The sequence below is a fragment of the Plasmodium cynomolgi genome, chromosome 12 (assembly GCF_000321355.1).
Source record: "Plasmodium cynomolgi strain B DNA, chromosome 12, whole genome shotgun sequence".
Lineage (NCBI taxonomy): Eukaryota > Apicomplexa > Aconoidasida > Haemosporida > Plasmodiidae > Plasmodium > Plasmodium cynomolgi.
The window spans coordinates 413,232-430,722 of NC_020405.1; the positions used below are offsets into that span (position 1 = coordinate 413,232).

The 17,491-nt window shown below is 41.3% G+C and overlaps 3 protein-coding genes across 3 annotated transcripts; 1 reads left to right on the top strand and 2 right to left on the bottom strand.

Annotated features, from left to right (window-relative positions):
* Positions 1 to 3,304: 3,304 nt before the first annotated feature.
* PCYB_121940 (hypothetical protein) lies at positions 3,305 to 8,865 on the top strand (the record flags this gene model as incomplete). The annotated part of the gene is made up of 4 exons (XM_004223525.1): positions 3,305 to 3,393; positions 3,421 to 3,487; positions 3,596 to 3,626; positions 3,791 to 8,865. 4 exons carry the CDS (start codon positions 3,305 to 3,307, stop codon positions 8,863 to 8,865), a joined length of 5,262 nt encoding a protein of 1,753 aa, XP_004223573.1.
* A 1,690-nt stretch (positions 8,866 to 10,555) lies between these two features.
* PCYB_121950 (hsp protein) lies at positions 10,556 to 13,396 on the bottom strand (the record flags this gene model as incomplete). The annotated part of the gene is made up of 2 exons (XM_004223526.1): positions 10,556 to 12,763; positions 12,809 to 13,396. The coding sequence occupies 2 exons, from the start codon at positions 13,394 to 13,396 to the stop codon at positions 10,556 to 10,558; spliced, it is 2,796 nt and encodes a 931-aa protein (XP_004223574.1).
* A 2,865-nt stretch (positions 13,397 to 16,261) lies between these two features.
* Positions 16,262 to 17,296, bottom strand: PCYB_121960 (krox-like protein. putative; the record flags this gene model as incomplete). Its single annotated transcript, XM_004223527.1, has 1 exon — positions 16,262 to 17,296. A coding segment is annotated over one exon (1,035 nt), but the record flags the coding sequence as incomplete, so codon positions are not given.
* Positions 17,297 to 17,491: the final 195 nt, after the last annotated feature.

Genomic DNA, 17,491 nt, shown 5'->3' on the forward strand with positions numbered 1-17,491 from the left:
TAATAATATAAAAATCTAAAGTGTTAGATGAGAACTAATGTTAACATTTGTACAGGAAAGAAACAAACATCCAGTTGCCCACCGATGTGTACATAGAAGTGTATAGCGAGTGAATGTGTAAGCGTACACATATGCATATATATATATATATATGTGTGTATATATATCTGTATATATATCTGTATACATATAGTGTATGTGCGCGCGTGAGTATATTTGCGTGTACACACTCGCGCGGTGTTTGCCTGTTGGGCGCTGCAGAAATGCACATGTGCAAACGTACATGTGAACGTACTTGCGAACGCATTTGCAATCGCATTTGCAATCGCATGTGTCAACATATCCACACTCATCCTCCACATAAACACACCCGTATAGTGTCCCAGTGAACACATTCACCCATTTGTTATCAGTTGCAATTGCGCGCCACACCTTTTTGAAGCATATGAATACGTCAGTCTGCATTTGTATACTTAACGAAATCGACGTAGCAATCATCTTACGTTAAAGAGAAAGCTAAAGGAAAAAAAAACAAAAAAAAAAATGTAACTCATTTAGCTAATTTTCTCTGCTCAGGTGTGTATCCTTTTTTTTTTTTGTGTCAGTTTTGTACATAACTACCTGCGTGTTCATCTGTGTAATTATACGTCCATATTCACGTGCGCATTTGCTTTAACAATAAATCAGTAGCAACTGATCTATTGTGTAAATGCTACGTAAAATAAATCATTTGTAGAACTGTTCAGCAACTTGCATGTCGCTATCATGCGAAGTGACATTTGTGTTCACCCCGATTTATGTAGAAACATATTTTTTTTTTTTTTTTTTTTAGTAATATATATAGTGTATTAGGACACTGCTCAGCTAGTGCCGCTTAACATAGCAGCGTGCAACTGAGCTTAATTCGGCTTGATGTCAATGCTAATTTTGTAGCTTGCGTGCGCGCATAATTTATTTTTTGTCTGTTTTTGCTCCTTTGTTAGCCTTTTCACGCGCCGTTTGTTTGGCGTTCGTTTTGCTATTGTTTTCCTATTTGTTTATCTTTTTTTTTTTTTTTTTTTTTTGGCTCACAATTGGCAACTGCCGCGCGCGTATGCCTACAGAGGAGTGCCTGCGCATTAGCATATACGCGCACGAACAGGTGTAAACACTTGAAAACATGCGTAATTTTGCGTAAACATGGTTGACATGCATTGACATGCGTGAACATGCGTAACATGCACGAGGGTGTGTAAAATATGCCTACGTACAAGCACGCGTGCGTGCGCAAATATCCTTGACAAGGTGCGTATGCCCATACGCATATGCGCGCGCATGTCCGTGTACATCCGTACATATAACATTTTTTTCCTTGGGTGACCCTTCTTCCTCCTTTTTCCCTTTTTTCCCTTTTTTCCACTTTTTTCCTTTTTTCCCTTTTTTCCACTTTTTTCCTTCTTTTCCCTTTTTTTCCCAATTTTTCAAGAGGTGCGTCTTACACACCTTGTTTCCCTTTTTTTTTGTTCCTTTTTCCAATTAAGGGATGTCCGCATATGGCTCTAATTTCCCCACTTTTTCTCGTGTACAATTACGCAATTTGCCTATTTTTTTTTTTTGTCACTTTTTGGTTAGGTTAACGCGCGGGTATATGAAACATACTAACATGCACGGTAACGCGTAACCGATGCGTAACTACTCGTGTACTAATACACTTGCCAATGCATACATGTATGTGCAAATTTTTTTTTTTAAATAATACATAACGTTAAGTTACGAAAATAGCAAGCACATTTGGAAAAGCGTAAATAATTATCACAAAACATTATTTTGTGACACATAAAATAGAAATATAGTGAATGCTGTGTATGCAAATTGGAAAAGATAAACTTTTCGTTCACAAAAGTACACATATGTTATCTGTAAAAGCGAATATTTTCACAGAATTGTTACGCGAACTGCTGATTTCGTAGTTTTTTCCTTTTCGTATTTGATGCCTGATTATGCGCTTACGCTTAAGTACACGTTTGCGCTTACGCTAAGTACAAGTTTGCTTTCACGTTTATGTATTTTTTTTTTTTTTTATTTTCCCACTTGGTTACTTGCTTATCTTTTCCACCCTTTACCATTTTCTGAAAAGATAACACAGTTTGTACATTTGCATTTGCGCTTACATTTACTTTTACTTTTCCATTTCCAGTAAATTTTGTTTCAAAAGATATAAATTGAATGCTTCTCCCAATTATATGTACACAAATTTGTAGAAATACACAATTTTATCTTTATTTTTTGTTTACTTTTCTTCCTTATTTTTTGCGTTCCTTTTTTTTTTTTTTTTTGTTTTATATGACTATGCGTCTAAGTATGATTTGCGCATGATACTTTGCCCCACCCATTTTTTTTAAATGATAAATTCGTACACAAAGAGGGGTAGGGGAAAATAATCATTTATGCATATTTCCATAAAATATTTGCAGTTCCCCTAGCAGTTAACTGTTTGTTCCTTCCCCTGCGGCTTCACCTCGTGCGCAGGTAGACCTCAGTTTCCAGGCTTCCCCACACGTCCACGCGTACATAGGCCAAACGTACAGTCGACAGTACAGCTATATATATATATTTTTTTTTTTCATTATTCTTGGCGCATAAGCAAATCACAGAGTCGGGAAATAACACAAAAAATACAAAGAAACAAAAAAAAAAAAGTAAAAGCCCCTCAAATAAAAGAACGAACACCTTGTTGGTAATTTGTAGAGATCATTCATAGCTAAATTGAGGAATGAAAGTTTTCCAAATTGACAAAAGTTGCAATTGCCATACGAATATAACCAAAAAAAGGAAAAAGAAAAAAAGTCCCAATTTCTGAATAGCCAATTTCTATATATGGATCTTGAGGAAATTTTTTTTTTTTTTTTGTGTCCTCCTAAATATCTCAAAATTATTCATTAACACATAAGGAAAAATGTAATACTTACATGTAGAGAGCATTTTTGTACACGCGTATGCTGCCACGAATCGTATGGCAGCGTTAGCGTGAGCGGTTGCAGGAGGTTGTGCGCGGTGAATATGTGTTGCTTTGCAAGTATACCCTCGCGTGCGCTACTGTGCCTCGTTTCGTTGCGCATATTTGTATGCCCCTTTGTACAGCTGCTTGCTTGTACAATTTGTGTGCAAATCGGATGCATTTTTTTTACCATTTTTCTATGTATTTCGCCCTGTAGAGCGAAAAAAAAAAGAAAAAAAGAAAAAAGGGCAATCAGAGTGATATACTAATTAAATAATATGCGTGCACGGTTACATAGTTCAGCAATAGTTGTGTTATTAACTGAGGATGCACGACTGTTACATGATTATCCCCTCTTGCTACCTTTATAACAGTGCCCCTCTCACTTGCTCGAAAAGATACACAATTTGGCATATGTAATATTTTTTTTTTTCCTTCCGCAGGTTAAGAGTTGAAACCAAAACTTGGACGAGAGATAGCCATGATCTGTTTGATTATGAAGCGCAGCAAGTTAACAAAAAAAGTTTTTTAATTTCAACTCCAATTAAACTTTTTCGTTCGAAGGCGCAAGTATCATGTGTGGCTGATAATCCCCATTGCTTGCCCAACACAGCGCAGGATTACCTGTTGTCGGTGCGGCCAGAGGAAGGTAAGAATAGGCCTACAAGTCAATATGTGCATTTGCATATGTATATGCGGCAAGTGTGTACATTTCCCTGCACCAAAACGGGTGATGCGCTCGGGAGATCCTTTTCTTGACCCACCATCACGATATTGATATTGATATTGATATTTTTCCCCCGAAAAAAATAGGTACGGACAAATACGTAATAACGCCCGCAGAGCACTCGCTAAACACCCAGTACAATGTGAAGAAGCTGTGGATCATCGTGAAGGACTTACCTGACAAGTCATACGCATTACACGAAAATGACATCATAAAATTAGGAAGATTCAGATTGAAAGTGAGACAATTTATTGATTCCGTGGATACCTTAAACTCGTTAAAGTTAGACGATTGCCCCTCGAAAAAATGTGAATCAATTTTAGATTCCTCAAATATTCAATGTAGAATTTGTTTGATAGAAGGGAACCAAGAAAATGACCCTCTGATATGCCCATGTGATTGCAAAGGGTCCATAAAGTATGCCCATCTCATGTGCTTAAGAAAATGGATAAACGGGAGATTAAATCTCAACGATCAATTATTTTCCGGTTCAGTTTTTATCAAAGATATATGTTGCGAATTGTGTAAAACCAAGTATCCAAAAAGTATCAAACAAAATGATGAACTAGTACAGCTAGTGAAGATTCCTAATTTGAAGACACCACTTATTGTGCTGGACAATATCATAGGACAAACAAGCAAAGGAGTACATCTAATAAGTTTTGCAGATAAAAAATATCTCAAGTTAGGAAGGGGACATGAATCAGATGTAAGGATCCCAGACGTTTCTATTTCTAGATACCATGCTACTATTAAATATGAAAGGGGATTATTCAAGCTGGAAGATCACAACTCTAAATTTGGGACATTAGTTGCATTGAGAAAAGCAAGAGAAATTTGTCCCAAAGATACCATGTCACTTCAAGTAGGTCGAAGTGTTGTCAATTTTCGAGTAGATGAAGAAATTCCCTTCAAAAGTGGAACCATCGATATTATTGAAAATAAGGAAGTAATAGATACTAACGAATTACCTCCTGCAAATGATAAAAATAATGTCAACCCACCACAAATCAGTAACCCTAATTTGGAAGAAACTAACAGAAATAACTTTGAGACCAATCATTATGTAGACCTCACCAACTCTACCAATCCCATGCAGAATTCTTATTCCTCCTACCGAGTGGATAACTTGATGTCCCTACTGAATTATCAAAATGAGTATAGAATTTTCGGAATCAGAAATTGCTACAATTTGATTGACAACAGGAATGGGAATCAGCAAAATGGGAATCAGATGGACTGCGCGGGGGGGAATAACATCAATATGGAGGAGAGCAATCTTCACGGAGGTGAAAGTAATAACAATGATGGGATAATTGGGGAGCAAATGGGCATGCAAATGGGCGTGCAAATGGGCGTGCAAATGGGTGTACAGATGGGTGTACAAATGGATTTGCAGATGGACGTTCATATGGGCCTCCAACTTGGATCCGAAATGGGGGCACAAAATAACGACACGGGAAACCTTGGCAATGACGAGGAGAGGGCCTGCAACGTAGGTCATAGAGTCCAATGCGAGGGGGACAACAACCACGCCAGTAATGACGGTCACAACGACGGTAATAATAATAACAACAATGATGAGGAGGACAATGACGAAGACAATAACGGTGACAACAGTAACGATGAAGAGGGTGGTGACCTTCGCGTGCATGATGAGGACGACGACGATGATGAAAACGGAAACGGCACGAACAATGCTGGGAGCAGCGGGGGGAACAGTGGTGGCACCAGCGGAGGAGGATCCATCGGTGGAAACAGCAACGGGAATGAAGGAAGCGGAAACGAACATGGAAAAAAAAACAGCAATCAGAGTAGCAACCACAGTAGCAATCATAGCAGCAATGACAACAATGACAACAATGATTGCAACCAAGACCAATGTAGTAACTACCATGGGAGTACCGCCAACCGAACCGGAACTAGCACCCCCAAGTGCAACACAAAAATGTGCACTAGTAACAGTTATGATCACATTGTACAAAATGAAAAAAGCGTGAGCAGCATCTGTGGCGACCGAGGTAGACTCAACAAAAATGAAAACAGAAATGAGGTCGGCACGTATTGCGTGAACATGGCTGTGCAGAGAGCCTACAGAAACAGAAGCTCTGCCAATCTCTACGACAACTGCAAAGGTGCCGCATCAGTGGTAATGAGTAAGTACGACAACGTAAGTTTCATCCATAGTGCCAGCAATAATAGTGGCAGCTACCCGAGCGAAGGCAACGTGGGGGAATACGCAAAGGTAAGCATCGAAGATAACTACTTCTTTCACAACGAGTCGAAGACCCCCCAACAGGTGGACTACTGCATAAACAGCGGAACTGTCAATGACATGCTCATATCCAACTCCAGCACAAGTTTGAAAAAAATTCAAGACGCAATAATGAACAGCACCTACCATAATAAGGACCCGAATGCATGCTCCTTTGTCCAGTCGGTCTACCACATCAACGGTAAGAACGATCACAATGTTATCAACGTTATGTATAGCGGTTCCGACGAAAGAATAAGCCATAATGGCGCATATGTAAGCGAAAGCGAAGCAAATTTAAAAAGTAAAAAATTTCTTCACAGTGTGCCCATCCAAAGTCATGACAAAGCAGCAGGTACTAGTGGTAGCAGCAGTAGCAATAGTAGCAGTAGTGGAAGTAGTAGCAGCAGTAGCAGTAGTATCAGCAGTAGCTGTAGTAGCAGCAGTAGTGGTATCCACCCATCCCATAATTTTTTAAACGAAATAAACGAACCAAATAATGGTCCCAGTTATAATTCCCATATGACCGTTTTTCCTAGCTTTGTCAACTTGAACAATTGCTCTATAAATTTTGAAAATGGCATGTTGCCTAAGTTTGTTGGGAGCACTTCTTCTTTTGTTCATGACCTTGGTGACAATCAGCTGAGTGGTGTTGTTACTGGGGATAAGTTAAACAACAGTGCGTGCTGCCCCCCTAGTGGTAGTAGTGTCGGAGTTCAGGATGAGGGACTTACCCTAAAGATACAACCCCAAATGCACAGCGGCAGTAACGATCCAACCACCATATCCACATCAGAAGGAAAAGAACTTATCCTGAAAAACAAAATGAAAAAAGGAAATTCGCAGAAGAAAAATGTTATTCTAGATACCCTAGACAAAAAAAATACACGTAATAAAAAGTTGAAAAGGTCCGTAAATAGCACCCACGTGAAGACCATGCCACAGCAGCATATGGAATACAGCAACAAGAATAACCATTTCGTGAACCAATGTAATGATGGAAGTGTAGATGGAGGGAGTGTCGAGGCAGAAGGTACTTTTTATGATGAACAGTGCAGTGCGTCGAAATATGCGAAAAAAGAATTTTTGAAGAATAGCTTTTCACCAAGGGGCATTTCGGAACATAGCATCTCTGGGCAACTGTCACTAAGCGCAACTTTGGACTCCGCTTCTCCCAGCAGGGGGGGGTTCAATTACTACTACAGGAAGAAACCCTACCATGAGGAGTCCCTTTATAACGAAAAGTTTTACTACGAGAGTGCCGAGGATTACAAGATTGGCAGTGTCAAGGGAAGTTACAACAAGAGAAGCGATCTGGGGAGTTCCGAGAATGATCGAAGCATTAATGGGAGAAGTTCCAGTGACAGGAGAGGTAACGACGGAAACGCCGGGGGAGACACCCACGTCGGAAGCAACGGAAGCGGCAGCAACTGCGGCATCGGAGGCAAGTTACACCTGAAGCAATACTCCCATTACCTCGACTACTACAACGGAAATTACAAACTCTACAACTTTGTCAATTTTAATGAAAAATTTAGTGTCCATAGGAACACCTCCTTTAACCACTTCAGCACAATCAACTGCGTAAATGACAAATTTAGCTACCATACCCAGGGTGGGTTCGTGCGAAGCGGAAATGTTGAGGCGGATTTTCTTTTAAATAACTACGGCATGGGTGCATCTCCAATCCACTTTGACATGCCTGTAGCGATGTACAACAATTGTGTGAGGGGCTCGGGCGTCTTCTTTGTGAGCACCGAGAACGGAGTTAGCGGCGGAAGGGGTGGAAGTAACTGTACTGGCTCTACGAACCAACAGAATAGCATCCATAACGAGGATAATAGCAAAACACGAAATGACTGCATTGTTGAGGCTAATCAGAACTATGAGGAATACATTAATAAGTGCCAAATGCAGAGAAATGGAGAACAAGGCCCAACCGGTGATCGTAGCAGCAACATCGAAATGCAGTTGTGTTATGATAATAATAACATCGCGGGGGATTATAACTCCCATTTGGCAAAGGCCTACAGGGAGGATGTTCTTCGAAACGGCGGAGGAAAGGAATCCTTCTACGGGGGGTGCAGCTACGGATCGGGCGACATGATTCAAACAACCCAAACGAGCCAGCTGAATGGACACCCACAGAGCAGCAACTTTTTAGACCAAAGCGGGAACCCCCTTTCTATGACAAGCAAGGATTTATTTTCGAAGAAAAAAAAATACTTCAACAATGGAGGCAATATTCACTGCAGCAGCGGGAGCGGCAACAAGAACGTGGGCGATCCGCATGTATATACACAACCGAGACACTCATACTATCACGCCCAGCTGCATAAGAAGATCAACCCCAGCGTTAAAAAAAATGACGAAAAGAGGACTAGTAAAATGAACAAAAATCAGAATGACAGATCAAGCGATAGTAACATCAGGAAGGTAAAAAATGGAAGAAGACTGAGGAATAAAAATGACAGAACTGCTGACCACTGTGAAGGGTTTCAAACTATGCCAAGCATAAACACTGTAGGATCGAAGATTGCCCTTGAAAGTAGCACAAGGTGTGAACAAAAAGGGGCAACCCATTACAATAATACTGCTTACAACGGGGATACCATTTCGATTGATAGCATCCCCAATTATCATATAGGATTTCTTGACATTGCCATGAATAACAATCATGTTACGGAGGCAAACATTACCAAATCGGAGAGAGCTGAGCTTGCCAACTTGCACGCAGCCTCTTTCATACCAAATGACGGGATGTACTTTCATATGTACAATACCAGTGGCATTTCTGGGCACCCTAATGTAACCCTAAACATTATCAGTAATGAGGAAAAATGGAAAAAAATGGAAAGCTGGGAAGAAACTCCCCCCCCAGTGGTGCCATCTTCTATCTCTACGTGAACGAAATAGATGCACAGCACACCTGTGTGTATTGCCAACTTGTGCGCATTGTCGACCGATGGGTGTGCCCTCATTTGCGTATCTTCCCCTTTTTTCTCATTTTAGATAATCATAAGACCCTGAATGAGGATAATATCTACCGGAAGGAGGAACGGGTGGTGTAACAAAGGGGCAATTTATACGCGGCTGACTTTGGCACCATCAGGGCAGGGGTTACAAAGATACATGGTCCACAAGGGGTACTAGTTTTTTATGTCCATTTCAAAAGGTTAAAAGGTGAAGTTGCGCTTGTTCATGAGCTTATTTCATGGCAAGCTATGATGACGATTTTTTTTTTTTTTTTTTTTTTTCCCTTTGTTCTACTGTTGATTTTTTCTTCCCTCACCCCCAAAATATACCACTTACCTTGTTTACCCTTTGTGTATTTCTACACGTCATCTAATTATTTGTTAAAATATTCAGTTGTTAAATTAGAATGATAATAATGATTGTTCCCAATTTTTAAAGTAATTTTTTAATAAATTTGAAAAAAAAAACGGGGACGATTTTCCAACTATGTGCGATTTCGTTTTGCCTTTTTTTTTAAAAAAGTAAAGCACACATGTTAGCAGCGAGGAGGAGTGTGCCACAAGTATGGTTACCAAAACGGGCAAACGGTGTGGGGCGAGATGCATCTTTTCAACATAATTCTTTCTTTTCCCTCTTTTGTTCCGTTAATGTGTCCTTTTTGCATGTGCATATATTATGGGGGGAAAGTGGCCCTCGATTACTTGAACGTTTTGTCCCAATTTATGGAGGAGGACCATTAGGTTTGTTCGCACAGGTACGGGGACAGTCTACGTCGGCGCGCGTTTATCGCTGATATTCCAAGGACACACCTCAGTTACGACATAGGCAGCGGGTACGCAGATAAAGAGCAGATTTATCAATTGGCATAATAAGCTTTTTGCAGCCTTGTGCGCACCCGCAGTGGTCACCTCGGCTTGGGTACTCACTTCTCAGTCTTCCCAAGTCCCTGTGCGCATGTACAGACTGAATAGACAACAAATACGATCCCATTACAACATTTAAAATGGGAAAATTTATCTTAAGTCAACCGAGAGATTCTCAGTAAAGTGTTGATCGATGGGGGAAAGGTATATACACACGTGCGTAGGGGTAAGAATTGATGGAAACAAATTTACGATAAAAAAAAAAAATAATAAATAAAATCGGGACACGCTGTGGGAGTGGCATATCAGAATGGAGGGGGGGCGTGCCGCAATGCGGCGTCACACGGGGGGCCAACAAAGCGAACATGGCGTTACGAAGATGGCGACGTGAAGCTACAAGTGCGACAAAGTGTGGCGTGGTAAATGATGACGGGGCCGCGCAGCAGACAGCCACCCACCACGTGAACGCGCATCGCTTGGTAAAAGTATGGCCGCCACCACGGAGTTATTTAATTGGCCGTTTTGCGAGTTAATCAAATTTGCAATTTAAAATTTTCAGTTTTGCAATTTAAAATTTTCAGTTTTGCAATTTAAATTTTTCAGTTTTGCAATTTTTCCATTTTCAGTTTTGCAATTTTGCAATTTTTCCACTTCCCTGTTTACCATTTTTCCAGCTTGCCAAACTGCCGATCGGCACTCAAAAAAAAGGCCACGGAAAAAAAGGCCAGGGAGAACGCGCGACGTGCTTTTCTGACCTCTTACAATTCATCCTTCTGCTCCTGGGACCCATTCTTCCCATCTGTCGACTCGTTTGGGTTGGTACCCGATTCGCCCTTCTGTTGGCCATCTTCAGCTTGGGAAGCTCCCGCGTCGGCGCTTTCGTTGGCGCCTTCGTTGGTGCCTTCGTTGGCACCTTCGTTGGCACCTTCGTCTGCATTTCCCTTGTTCTCATTTGAGTTGCCATTCTGTGATCCATTCTTGCTTTGCTGCTCATCGTTGGGTTCGTTTTTTTTATCCTCCGCGCTGGATGCAGTATTTTCGTCCCCTTTTTTCTCTTTCTTTTCGGCGGGCTTTTTAATTTTCTCCAAACTTTTGACTAGCAAATGGATGGACTTAAATTTCAACTCTACTTCTTTGGCTTTAAAAAATGGAGCAGAATAATTATCTAATTTTTTTTGTTCTTCCTGTGCGTCTTTCCACCACTCTATTGCTTTCTCCAATGAATCTCTCACCACTTTAATGGTTTCTTCCGCCCATGGTTTGGCTGCTGTATACTCTATCACTTTTTGTTGCATTTCCTTAATTTTCGCATTCGTATCCTGGATTAGCTTTTCCCTTACCTGTAATTCTTCCGCTCTTTCCTTTATAGGCAAATAGACATCTTCCAGCTCCCTTATTTTGTTACTTACATTTTCTAGGGGTTCGTCATTTTCCGTGTAAAGCCACTCCTCATATTCCTCCAATTTGTTTAGGTACTCGGTGCGGGTATCTTCTTTGCATACCTGCTTGAATATATCCTGCTTCATTTTGCTTCTGGACTCGTAAATAAAAGACTCTAATTTGTTCTTTCTCTCCGATTTGAGGAAGATGTTAATATCATGTTCGTCCATTTTCTTTAAAATGTCTTTCTTTGTGTTCACTTCATCGTTGGTCAGGGGGGTCGGCTTAATGTTTCTCACTTGGTAGGTCATCTGCACTGAGTGTTTCACCACTTGGGTTTTTTTTCCATCTGTTTTTGTTGCCTCTTTCTCCGTCGCTTCTTTGTCAGTGGATTCTCCTTCCCCACCATTGGCATCGAGGTTTACCTCCCCAGCTGCCTCCTCACTCGTTTCCACATTGCTATTTTCCTTTTTCGCTTGACCATCTGCCGTCTCCGCGCTGTCCTCTACCTTCTTCTCCTCCTCATAAATCAGGAACACATTCTCCAGGGTCAAAATTCCGAACTTATCCAGCTGAAAATTTAGACTCATTTTCGGAGGGTCGAACTTTTCGTACTTCTTCTTCGTCGCCTCATCAATAGGGTTCACTGAATATTCATTGAGTACCTTCCCATTCTCCAAAATGGAAAATTTTACATTTTCTCTATATTTTAATGTGACGCTTTTTGTAAGGGGGTATCTGGAGTTATAGGCAATAATTTCCTTAGGGTTACTTTGATCATCCGATGTTTGGTTTTCCTCACCGTTTCGAACAACTATGTGGTATTCATTTGACAAAATATCTGTGTAGTTTAAATCTTTCAAACGAAAATTTGCACTGTTGTAGGCGGCAATGTAGAGGCTTCCCATAGTGACTGCTTCGTCACTGTTCAGGTGCATACCAACAGTTAGGGGATTAAAAAAGGCAGTGATTTCATTTAGTACTTTGGGGACTCTCCATGCAGCGCCAATTAATTCTAAAGCTTCAATATCTTTCAACTCGAAGGAAGCTTTCTTAAGGGCATTATTAATTGGGACTTTAAAATTTAAGATCACTTCTTCAATTAGGTCTTCGAATTCTTGCCTTGTGACAGTTTCTGCCAAGCTTTTATTCTTGTACAAGCTTTCTATAAACACATCCGTAGACTTCTTAGCGCTTAGCAACAATTTTGCTTTATTCGCTGCGAGCACTAATTTGCGCATGGCTTTCCTATCGTCATAAATGGATAAGTTATATTTTTCTTCAAATTTTTTTCTCAAATGTTCAGCTAGCATCACATCGATTTGATTTCCTGATTTATTTTCTATCACTTCACATGCATACACCTTAACGCTTCTAGTCCGCACTTTATCAATCTCTACATGGCTAATCGTTGCGATTCCCACATTAATATTTTTGCTTCCCACATCCAAGTACATGGTTAATTTGGTTGTATTTAACGGCAAGTCATGCACATTGTGTATAGCAGCAGCTGTAACTCCATTCACTAAACCTAGTAATTCTAGCCCTGCTATTTTGGTTGCATTGAGAAGAGCCTCTTTCTTCCTCTGTGGGTAATTACATGGAATAGATATGACACAGGCGATATGTACATTTATCGGCCTCTTCGTTTTGTAATCCACATTTAGATGATTATAGGCCAGCTTCTTTATGTAGCCCAATATATTTGCCGTAATTTCTTCGGAGGATAGAACCATGTCATTCTTTAGTTTCAAACTGATAGTTCCTCTCTTGTGGTCTACAACATAATCGTAGTCAAAATATTTACTCGTGGGATCATCCCCTTGGTGAAATTGGTAATTATTCACATCTGCATAAAAAGCTTCATTACTCTCATCATAATTTTCGATATTGAAATTTTCTTTGTTTTTCAATGCATCGAATATGTTGTAGGCTAAATAGTTGTTCCCATTTTGGATCGTTAGGTGTGGATGCTTTGCGCTGTATATTTTGGCTTCCTCATCGAAGGTCCTCACTTTGCTACTGAACGAGATTGCATTCGTTATTTTTCGCTTACTTTGATTGTTCAGTAAAATGTTGAAACCTTTTCCTGGCGACACAATGGATACTTTTATGTACTCGTTTCCAAAATCTATGCCCAAAACGGATGCGCCTTTTACCAGGATTGCCTGGTTCAGCAGGGCTAGGATGGCTAGGGCCAGCAGCAGCGTCCTCTTCATTTTGGTTCACCCCGGCCTCTCTGAAGAACTCCTTCTTCCTTCGCGCCCCTGTGTGAACGGTCTACACACGTGTTGGGCTCTTACGCACTGTTCCGCTGTGTTACGCACTATTTCGCTCTATTCCGCACTGTTTCGCACCGTTCTTGTTTTTTCGCGGATTCTTTTTTTTGGGTAATCTCACACGTTTCTGCCGCAGATAGCTTACTTTTTATCACATGTACAATAATACTAATGCGTATATACACTATTATGGTGACGGTTAAGCATAGTGTACAGTGTGCAACAGGGTTTAGGGAGTGGGATGGGAGGTACACATAGATAGCCTTACAAATGTGTTCGTAACACCCTCGTTCGAACGTAATGTGTGGTAGAGGGTTATGGTGGTGGGCTGTAAAAAGGCGCGTGTGCCCCTTTTCCGCTATGTTACATCGCAGCCTAGTTAACTTCACGTTAGTTGGTCACCTAGCACTTTTTCGCGTTCCGCGCAGGATCAATGGGTTTAAGCAGTTCGTAGTTCTCGCGCAAACGTTAACACGTATATATAGGCGCTGCGCCTGTGTAAATTCCCCTGCGCTGAACTTGGTGGGGTAAATTTCCTCATCGCTATCGCAACAGCGCGGGCGGGGGCGCAGTCAATACTGTACAGAGTTACAATAAGTTTTGATGCTTCGCTCAGCTTCGCGTTCGCGCGAACGTGTACATGGCGTATACACGGCTAAGCTCATAAACATGCAAACGTTTAAATGTCAATACAGCAATGTTTATCCGTTTATCCGTTTATGCTTTTTTTTTTTTTTTTTTATCTTCTCTCCAAAGAAAAGCGCACTACCGTGCTCGGGTACTTTCCTTTCTAGTAGTGTTCACCAGAAATTGGCCTATTTATTTTTTACCTTTGCTTTTTTCGGAGTTGCTCTATGTAACCATCTTGCAATATGGTGACTATATTTTTTACGCTGCCTGCTAAGTTAAACTTTTTTTTTTAAAGCATTATGGTCTGTTTTGTCCCAATTTTTGGCTTCCATTCGCTTCAATTTTTATTTAAATTGACTCCAACGCGACTTCTGCTTTGCTCTCGGCTGACTTCAATTTTTTTCCCGCTCAAACTTTCTTCATGCTGAGATGTACCTAACGACGGCGCAACTGACAGGCGTTCGACAAACGCTATGCCATACGCCGCGTTTTGCGCCTGTGTAAAGAAATTACCAAATGTAAATTTTTCCTACACTGTACTTTTACACCTGTACACATGAATACAGGCATAAGTATCATATGTGTGTACTTGCACAAATGTAAAGCGCAGCGTAGTACAAAAAAAAGAAGAAAAAGAAGTAGAAAAAAAAAAAAAAAAATGGGAAGGCCAACAACTAGCCAGAAATAGTTCAAATCACGTGAGCAAATTTTTCCCTATCATTTTGTTCCCACCCCTGGAACACACTTTCGAGCAAAGGGATTAATCTGGAGTACACCATTGGTGAATATATAAAATGATGAATGTACGGGTGATGGGTAAAACAAATCCGCAGAAATGTCTTTCCATTTCCGCATTTATGTTTATGTGACATTTTATATGCGTCATGGTAGGGTGGGGAGGGGGCCCTTTTTTTGTGTATATCAAACGACCGACTTTAACGCGCCGTTTAAGCAACCAGACGGATACGTTGCCGCTTATTTGTGGACCCCGTTCCTGTCACGTCACCTTCGATCACCGAGGGAAGAGCCAATTTGGGAAACAAAAAAAAATTGGAAAACTATGGAGCGCGCCAACAACGTTTCCAGGATGCAACACGACGTGTGCGCGGAATAAAAAAAAAGGGGCTTCAAATATGCGAGGAGGGCTATTTTGCCCATCCGTCGCTTAGCCGCAAAGGTATGTGCCAAAGAAATGCCTCACTTCGCTTACTCGTAAAAGTAAGAGCCAAAAGATGCCTCACTTCGCTTACTCGTAATGGTAAGAGCCAAGGAGATGCCTCACTTCGCTTTGCTTCGCTTCGCCCAAGAGGGGGCTCTATATTCACTCTACGCGGCAACTTTAGCCAGTGGGAAAAAAAAAAAAAAAAATCGTCTCCATTAAAGTTATGCTGTACGCATTTGCAAAAAAAATGTACATCCAAATTACACACACAGACAGATTTACACAAGCAGGTAACCACACACGCATGTTTGCCTGCACGACGCGCATGCTGCATGGAGTCGAATGGAACAAAAAAAGGTGCAAAAGGTGGGCAAGTGGGTCGGACAGCACGTACAAGTGCGTGGCACGGATAAACAGTGGAATGCATCTCAAATACGAACAGGTTTCTAATTATGCGGAAGGAATTTCCTTCCACCAATGTGTACATATTTTTACGCTCAACTCGGTGTGCTAATCTAATTCGAAATGGCAACACAGCAGTGGTGGGGTGCGTGCAGTGCACCTCCAAACAAGGAACAAAAAAAAGGGGGGGGAAGAGGCAGGAAGCACGGACGAGTGATAAAAAGGGAAAGAAAACGAGGATCAGTTTTTTTACCCAACTCGTTTGTCACGGCCAGGATTGCGTTCCTCCCGTGTGCTACTTCCCAACGGTGCTGTACCGTTCGTGACGCGCCGCTTAGGGAAATTCCTCTTACAAGCCATAAATGTTCAGTACTCCCTATTTTGCCTTCTCCTGCGTATCATCAATGCGGGGAGCGCCCGGAGGTGTTCAATTATGTGCGCAGTTTTTGCGGCACCAAAAGGGGAGCTAAATGGGGGTCATTTGTATCCCATGTGCAGAGGTCCCCAATGCGGATAACTGTGTGCATCCTCTAGTTGACAGTTCTTTCCCTGTTTGGGTGCTTCTCCCTTGGGTGATATGGCTTTCCTCACGCTATCGCTCCGTCCTACTTATCTGGGGACAGCTCCTCGTACTTCCCCCCGACGAAAACCTTGGGCAACAGGAACTCCTTGTCGAAACTGTTCTGTACAATTTTGGACTTATCATTTGACCTCTCCTGTTTAGACGCCTCCTCCTTCTGCTGCATGATGGCCTGTTGTTCGAGTGCCCTCTCATCACCACATCCCCAAGCTTCTACCTCATTAATGGCCAGTTTATAAAGGAATCTGTCCGCATTATCATCGTCGTCTTCATCCTCGTCTTCATACGCTGGACGTGTGTGACTCATGTTTCGAGAATTGATACCACTAGGGTAAGTAGCATTCTTGTTAGTACTCTCCTTGTTATTTCCGTTTCGACTAGCATGCTTCTCCTTCTGGTGGTGGGGGAAGTACAGGTGGCCACTTTTATAAGTATAATCCGATTGCGTACAGTAGGAGTCCTTAAATTCGTCACTCAGAAATAATCGGAAGCACTCGGTTCTTCCTCCAAACCCTAGGCCCTTTGGATAAAACGAGTTTTTGCTATTCAAGTAGACATAATTTGTGCCAAACTGATTTGACCTTATAATTCTAAAAACGGGATGAGCTGAAAATAAGAAATCGTTGGATGAACCCTGGAAGAGGTGAGAATCCTTCAAGGGCGTAGTACAGACAGCTCCCAAAATTTGATTATCCTTTGTCTTGATTACTATAACAACTGGGGACTCATAATAGAAAAGGGAGTTAATAAATCGGTTGAAACTTGTGCCTTGTTTCCATGAGGCATAGAGTCTAAACCATGAGTTGTTCATGAAACATGGGGAGCACTGTCGCAAGGTGAAAACAATTTCGTCTGTTAATATTTTACTTGTTTTGTTTAAAAATATTCCTCTCCACTCGTTTGTTGCATTTTGAATTTCCACTATGGACGATGACTTTTCGTACTTGCCTTCATTCAGCTTGCTTCTTTTTTCATCTTGTTCGCTTTTTTCTCTTTTTTTTTTTATTTCGCTCTTTTTCATGTTCGTATATATAGTGTGTATGAGTTCTATACTGTTGATGCACATGTCGTTCAAATTTTCGAATTCGTCTTCTCTTTTGTCATCATTTGCCCCGTTTGCCCCGTTTGCCCCGTTTGTTGCGTCCCCATTCTTCCCTCCTGCCTCGCCCGACAAGACATTTTCGCTGTCCATAAAATGCTTAAACGTCGCGTTGGCGTAGTTTCCACTCAGAACTGTGAACGTCGAGTTGATGTATTCAAT